Below are 7817 nucleotides of genomic sequence, written 5' to 3' on the forward strand. Positions count from 1 at the left end.
TGCTGTTGTTTCTTTGAAGTTGGTCTTTGGTTTGTTTCCAATAATCTCGGTAAAAAGTTTTAGCCCACTTGTTACTCGAACTTTTGGTGGATTCCTTAATGCCTAAGCTAGCATATAACTATAACTAAACTGAACGACTTTAATCTGCATTTGATAATGGCGACAAGATAACGCCGAAACGTCAAGTTATAGCATTTATTTTTCTTTTAAAATAATTTTTCTGTAACCGAGTATCTTTTGGGATTTGAGAGACAAAAGAAACTTGAAATTTTTGTCCTGAAATCCTCGGAGACAGTGCTAGAATATTGATATAAGGTATATCGAACGTGACCTATTACCTGCCCGTTTTGTTGAACACGTCCATTTACACGAACAGGAAGCACTTTTTGACCAAAAGATGAAGTATACAGAGCACGTTCTTGGTAAATGGTTCTTCGTAATATGTCCTTGAATCTCCAAAACCCTAATAAATTTGAGACTTGTCATATTGTCAGATGGCGATCGACATGAACAATGGCTTACCTCTCCAGAAACAGTTGCTGTTCATTCATGCTCACATACCAGTTCAGAATCTTAACAACGAACTAAAGTACTAATAGGTACTTTCACACCGTATCAAATTGGGGAAAAAGCAGAACGTTTGCGAAAAATCGACACCTTCTTGAAGAATCCAATATGGCGGACGGAGTTCCAGAGAGCGTGGTAAATGTATGCCGGCATAAATTTACATGCACAAATGTGACACCAAAACGGAGAAACGGAGCCCAATCCTTAATTCATGGCCCATACTGCGCATGAGTAATCATCTACTACCGTTGTTTCTTTGAAGTTGGTCCTCGGTTTGTCACGCTACTTGTTCCTTGTCGTTGTATACCAAATTATCTACTGCTGTTGTTTCTTTGAAGTTGGTCTTTGGGTTGTCATGCTACTTGTTCCTTGTCGTTGTATACCAAATTATCTACTGCTGCTGTTTCTTTACAGTTGGTCTTCGGGTTGTCGAGCTACTTGTACCTTGGCATTGTATAACGAATTATCTACTGCTGTTGTTTCTTTACAGTTGATCTTTAGGTTGTCACGCTACTTGTTCCTTGTCGTTGTATACCAAATTATCTACTGCTTTTTGTTTCTTTGAAGTTGGTGTTTGGGTTGTCACGCTACTTGTTCCTTGTCGTTGTATACCAAATTATCTACTGCTTGTTGTTTCTTTATTTGAAGTTGGTCTTTGGGTTGTCACGCTACTTGTTCCGGATCGTTGTTTTCCAAATTATCTACTGCTGTTGTTTCTTTGCGGTTGGTCTTGGCGCTGTCACGCTTGAATATAATAGGCTGCTGCTCTTCCCCCTTTGCAGTTTAGTGACTCTCCGAGTCTCTCGTACGCACGATCTCAGTTTAGATAACTCCAAGACTACCCAAGCAAATAAATTCACGCAAGTTCATTTATGTTACATAAGAAGCTATAAGACGGGTGCAGGTTTTATTTTTCTCGCTCCGAGACAGGTTAAATCGAACGAGGTTGACGTTTTGATAGCTATAAGCCTAAACTTTTGCTGATCGAAATTTTCAATTTAGTTGAAATTATCGAGCGGATGAAAGCACTTCTGCTGCCACTAAGTATTTGACATTTCTCAATGTCCTGATATGTTGGTACCTACCACCATACGTTCGATTATATAAATTGGTTTTGGCAACGTCTAGCACTACCTATAAGGAACAGAATAAAGCGAACGCGAAGAATGCGTAAGGTGCAGAGGAAATTCGTCCGCCGTAGCGTCATTAAGTTCGCATTCCCCTTCCTCTTTGCCAAGCGCTGATTCGTAATTGATCGTTTTACACTTTAGAGTATTCATACAAACCATCGCACAATAAGTCAGGGACGGCGTGGATGTTTTGTAGATCACGTGGTAGAGAAGGGCTCTCTGCTCGTAATTGATGAAAGTCTGTTCTTTGCTCATCACATCCCTATCTAAAGACAAAAAAAGAGAAGCTTTTTATCAGGCTACTCATGGAGTACAGTGGAAGCCCGCCTTACGATCACCCCGTTGATACGGCCACTTTATTCTGGCCCGAACCAAAGCTCAGTCAGTCATTTTTTATTTATTTAAATGACCCCTTCAGTTTAATACGGCCACCCCGTTAAATACGGCCAGCTAAGCCCATAATTATATGTTAATAAATGTTTCTCATAAATAAGGAAGGACCACACTCATTTGAACACGCCGTAAGCACCTTTTCCACTCAAGATAAAGTGCGCCTCAGTAACCTAAATTCCTATTTTACCACGTGTATAAAAATCATCTTAGACCAACCTGAAAGGAATCTCGGTGATTTTATCTGGATGTTTACTATATTAATTTCAGATTTTTTTCCGTTGGGTCGGGGGAGGGGGGGGGGGGGGGGGGCGTGAAATTCGATATGAGATGAAGGTAGATGGGATCGGATGGGATGTATACATATAGTAATGCTCCCTCAAGGAGAAATAGAAATAATGTTACCTTTCCCTCCTAAAGGTTGCGCGTCTGTGAATTTACACATGAACTCATACCACATGATACACGGCGTGTCATTCCATTTGCCACTCGTTCCTATAACAATCACGCAGTCACCCATGCCATAGTCATCATCTGGTTCACTAGCTTCCCAGTTCGTATACGTAACAGTGCTTCCATCGACCCACACAAACGTTGCCTCGACATCACTGTCACTAAAGCCAACGAAAACATCTCTATTCCCTAACAGACTTCGAACAAATTCGTTTTCTTGGGCGCTGTGTATTGACACAAGGTTCGCACTGTCGTTTTTACAAGTAGCGGAGGCTTCCGAGAAAGGTTTTTGATCAGTGAATAGTTTATAGCAAGCGTCATTCCATTCCTGCCATCCTGTTTTGCACTGGATTGAGTTGCAGCCCCAAGAGAATCCAAGAACTGTGAGAGAAAAACAAAAAGGTGGGAGGGAAGGAAGAGGGAGAAATCATTTAATGGTGAAATATCCTCGGAGGGGGTACTCCGAAAGACGTTGGGTGAGGGTGTGCGGACTGCAGGCCAAACCCTTTCCCTATTTATGACCACAATCACTTTCCCTACTCTATTGTGACCGGACCATAGTTTACACCGATGTTAAAGGCATTGTGAAGTTCCTTTTATTGATCGATCTTATCGATGATGATGAAAAAGTAGCTTTTCTAAGAAACATACCGAATTCAAGACTAGAGTGCAAAAACCATACCTTGCTTTTGACCAAAATGACTAAAATGAATACCCTCTTTATGACCAAAGCGGCTGAAAACATACCCTTTGGGTCCGCACATACCTTTTTAGTCCATACAAGGGATACCCCAACCTCGTTCCCAGGGTCTTTTCCCTGGCCCCAAGCCAAGGAAAAGACCCTGGGAACGAGGTTGGGTATGCCCCTGGGGGAAATATCTGACTTGATAATATTATGACCAACTAAAGTTTTGCTATACGGAACGCTAAGACTGGCCGAATGGATTTCACCTAGTTCAATGTTTTATCAGCTTGTCGTATAGAAGAAAGCAGTTTGTTGGTCAATTGAAATCTTTCTTGAGCATGTCTGGCGGATAATTTCGGCTGGACGTTTACAAAAGCGTCCTGTTGTATTATGGCACACGGGTACGCCAGAGTTAGTAGGTGTAATAGCGGAAATGAACTGGTATAATAGAATCTTTAACGAGCTGACTTGTTTGTGTTGCTGTTTTAAAGAATACTGCCGGGTCGTGTTTTTTTTCCTGTTGAGTCCATGGATTTGGATAAAAATAACCACCAATACTGACTCCACGCTAGGTGGTTTTTACATCCATGTTACGACTGGTGTGAACAGCTTGAAAAGATGTTAAAGGCTTGTGGTAAAATGTGAAAAGCAGAGTGACTAGATTCAGAGAAGTTTAATGGTCTGGAGTTGATATGTGCCCAAACCCTAAAATCTAAATAAAGCCATGTCAATTTAAAGGTGCCGACCTGTCGAAATATATATTACAAATCCAAACGGATCGTTTTAAATGTTTTTCGGCGATTCAATCAAGTTATTGAACTTGCTGAGATCTTATTAGGGCGAGGAAAAATGATAACAATGACAATAACTTGAGCTCGGGTAAATCATTATTAATATTTAAGGTTTTCTAGGTTTACCTAGGGCTAATATTTTATTTCGCCACATCATCCGAGAAAACGAACCTCTGTAGCTAAATTGTAGTTTAATCTCTCACATCAAAGGAAACCTTTACTCAATTTAGATTTAGATCATCCGTTTAACGAAATACTGTAAAAAATTAAAGCTAAATGTGGTGAGAGTGTTTGATGAAAATCTGAATTTGTTTTTTCTGTAACAGGTGATAGCTGAGCTATTTTCAGAACCCATTTAAATGTCTCCGGCCAAATCAAGAAAATCATTTCAAGGCAAAGAAACTGTCACGTTGAGGGATCATTTAACACTTATAACGATCAAACGTGTTTTAAATGTTGTGCAATTTTATTGCATCGATGCTAGAACACTAAAATGCAAGAGTTTTGCACATAAGTATGTATTTAAATAAATCGAAAGTCTGTATAACCCAGTAGTCCCATTTTCTTTCAACAACAAAGTCTGTTCTGAATAACTGGAATTGCGCTGAGTGTTTAAAGTAGCACTCAAAATCGTTTTTCGAGGAAACACTTTGCTCTCTTTGTTTCAATCCATTCATGACAAGCCTCACGCACTTCAAAAAAGAAAGCACAATACAAAAATACTGGACTCAGTCACAATATCTAGCGATTATGCATTTCTTCTTGTTTTGAAAGTTCTCTCCCTTTTATAACTAGAGAATCGCTATCCCCTGAGAACAAATGTAAAGTTAAAATGCGTCAATCACAAAAATGTCTCATTATTTTTACAGCAGGGTATCATTTTCCGGAAGAAGTGAGACAAACGTTTACCAAAATTAAAAGGAACCCTCGAGAAGTTTTGCTACACTGAAGAAACGAATCGATCCTATCAATATATACCTCGAACTTAGAATCTGTGTTCTTTTTGATTTTATACCGAAAATATAGAAATTACCTATTAACGTCTGTACTTGCCTGTAACTAAGTAAAAAAACTATTGTACAAATTCGTTTGGGCAAAACACGGCAGATGTTTGTTCAAGAAAAAATTTGGTTTGCCCAATTTTTTCGCCCTTGTCATCGACGGAAATAAACTGTTGTTAACTGATTTCTCCGTCGGGCACACTGTTCGGTTTTCCCAGGTTAATCTCGTGCATAGGTTCAAATACTTTTGAATTACTACGCTTACTTCGTTTGTACAAGCTTGCCAACGATCTTTTTGTTTCTAAAGAAATAGCTTCAAACGCAAGTCATTTTTTCTCGGATTTTTACAACTTTCCGAAGCTCTCTAACATTTTTAACAGAAACGCAATTAGATATTTTTACGGCGCATAGTTGAATGAAACTTATTCTTAAGTAGGGAAAACATTTAATTTCAAGCAATAGTAAATGAAGGAAGTTTAAAAGCTGAGTGCAATGTAAAAAGCAATAATAAAAATTCTTACTTGTAATCACAAGGCGAGCCACTGAAATCCATGTTCGCCGAGCCATCCTACCTTAAGGAATGACCTTCGCTCTAAATTGAACAACTCGCCAGATCATTTCAAAGTGAAACAAAATCGTCCTGCTTAATCTGCATGCTGAATTAAATTTACAAAGGAACCGCTTGGGTTTGTAACTAAGACTGAAATGTCAAATATATTTCTGAAGTACCCGCTGTCGGAACATATTACAACGTTACCATTAACAATACTTGAGGTAGCTGACGTCATTGGCTAGTAATCTTTTTCATTTTTAAATTCTTCGTTCCTGTCTCTCTAAACTTTTAACTGCTTTTGGTCAATGTACTTGAATTTGAACAAATCGTAAAATGTATGTATTTATGAGACGCGTCGTCAATGCACATTCTCCACGGATGCAAGCAAAAAAAAAAAAAGACGAACTAGGCAATTAAGTTGAGAATTTTAATATCAGGTAATAAGAATATAACGCTAAGAGGAGATTAGATAAATCTTTTGTTCCTTCCGAACAGATCATATTAAAAAAAGAATGGGAATAGCATAGTAAGATAGTAGTTAGGTAGTAGTTTGTTGGGGAGCACTAATAGAAACTACCCCCTCCCCCACCGCCGTTCTCCCTCTTTTAAAGGCGCCAGAATGAATTTTTGACATCTTAAAGTTTTGGCAGCACGCCAAACTCGCACCCAAAGCCCCTGATTACGGGACTCGTAGCGTGCAAGCAATCTCAGACATCTTAGAGCACACAAACCCAACCACCACCGTTAAAACATGTCGGCGCCAAATTTCATCCTCGACTTATACCCACATTGTTAGAGGTTAGAAGTTAATCTCAATCGGAAGGGCTTCTGTAACCACCGTCGTAAAAAAAGCCTTTGTAAACACATTTCAACGCTCAAACACGTTTCACGTCATTTTAGTGAAATCTTTTGTGACTCCAGTCGTGGCGCATGCGCAGTTTTCTAAAAATATAGCCGCCAATTGATGTATTTTTTTCTATTAAGACGGAAGATTTTCTTTGCGTCAATAGCTAGTTTCCGTGAGAACTTTGAACCACTCATTAATTGGTTATGCTGGTAGTTCGCTAGATTTTCCTTGTAAAATTGTCTTTAACAGGTCCAACTCAGATTCAGATTCGGATTTTTATTGTTTTGCACTATCTATTTCCATTACTTTTTACAATCAATCTACATCTTTACAATCAAGTTATATCTCAACGTGTGTAAATCAGAAAAACAATCCAACATTTTAGCGGTTGCGCATCGAAAACCTTTGCTGGTTTGAGGTACTCATTAGACCCTTCATAGCATGTAGTGCTGTCGCGGCTAGGGCGAACACTCACATGGAATAATATTGTTTTCCGTTGGTGGGTCGTTGGCAGCGTCTCACATTTCTCTTTCATTAGCTGTTGACTTCGTAAGCTTAGGTCAGCGGTTTGACTGAGGTGTTCACAGCACAGGAAAGTACATGAAATGACTTTTCTGTAATAGTTACAAACGAATTTGTATTTGCTCGTCAGTCATACGTGTATATAAACCACAGTAAAATGAGATAAAGGAGCAGCATATGAATTCCCTGCATGCTGCCACTCCGGTATATACGGCGCGTTCCTTGGAAACGGGGAGGGCGGGGGCGGATAGGGGAACTCTCTGCTCATTCTAAAAGTAATATCTGGGGATTGTCGAAGGGTCATTTGTGGCATCTGCCCAATAACTAATCACGGACACAATGGGCGCAGGCAAGACAGCCTACCCTCTGATCAGGGAACATAGGCGTGATGAGCGGAGAAGCTGGGGTCCCGTTAGCTGCAGTATGTACAACCCACTGGTGTGTGGATATGCTCTGCTGCTCATCAACCCCAGTCAAGAAATCGTCTTCGCTTGAAAGAATCTTATATTTAAAACACAATTATAGGAGAGCGATGCGATAATTCCCGTTCGCTCTTACAACTTCTTGTCTCATCAGACATAAAGCCCATAAATCATCGATCTTAAACAAACAGTCGCTCAAATGTCTCCAGTAGGCGATCGAGCGCCATAAACGCTCCATATCCGAGTTGCAGATGATGTGTATTCCTGTAGGTTTAAACGCGGTAATACCGTCGATCTTTCCAAACTGGAATAATTCTCTTAGCCTGCCATTTCACAGAGCGTGTGATTCACTTTGAACTCAGCGGTGCTCAACAACCACCCACTAGAAACTTTTCTCGATAAAACATTTCTTGTTTTTATTTTTGGCACCAGTGGGATAACTAATACCCTACCCTC

General features: G+C 39.8%; 1 protein-coding gene across 1 annotated transcript; it reads right to left on the minus strand.

Annotated features, from left to right (window-relative positions):
• Window positions 1-181: 181 nt before the first annotated feature.
• Window positions 182-6461, minus strand: LOC110061210 (C-type lectin-like). The gene is made up of 3 exons (XM_020768039.2): window positions 5539-6461; window positions 2493-2921; window positions 182-1963 (listed from the first exon to the last, which is right to left on the minus strand). The coding sequence occupies exons 1-3, from the start codon at window positions 5582-5584 to the stop codon at window positions 1698-1700; spliced, it is 741 nt and encodes a 246-aa protein (XP_020623698.1). The 5' UTR covers window positions 5585-6461; the 3' UTR covers window positions 182-1697.
• Between the last annotated feature and the right edge of the window lie 1356 nt (window positions 6462-7817).

Source organism: Orbicella faveolata, unplaced genomic scaffold (genome assembly GCF_042242905.1).
Source record: "Orbicella faveolata isolate gen_17 unplaced genomic scaffold, um_ofav_v1 contig_1, whole genome shotgun sequence".
Lineage (NCBI taxonomy): Eukaryota > Metazoa > Cnidaria > Anthozoa > Scleractinia > Merulinidae > Orbicella > Orbicella faveolata.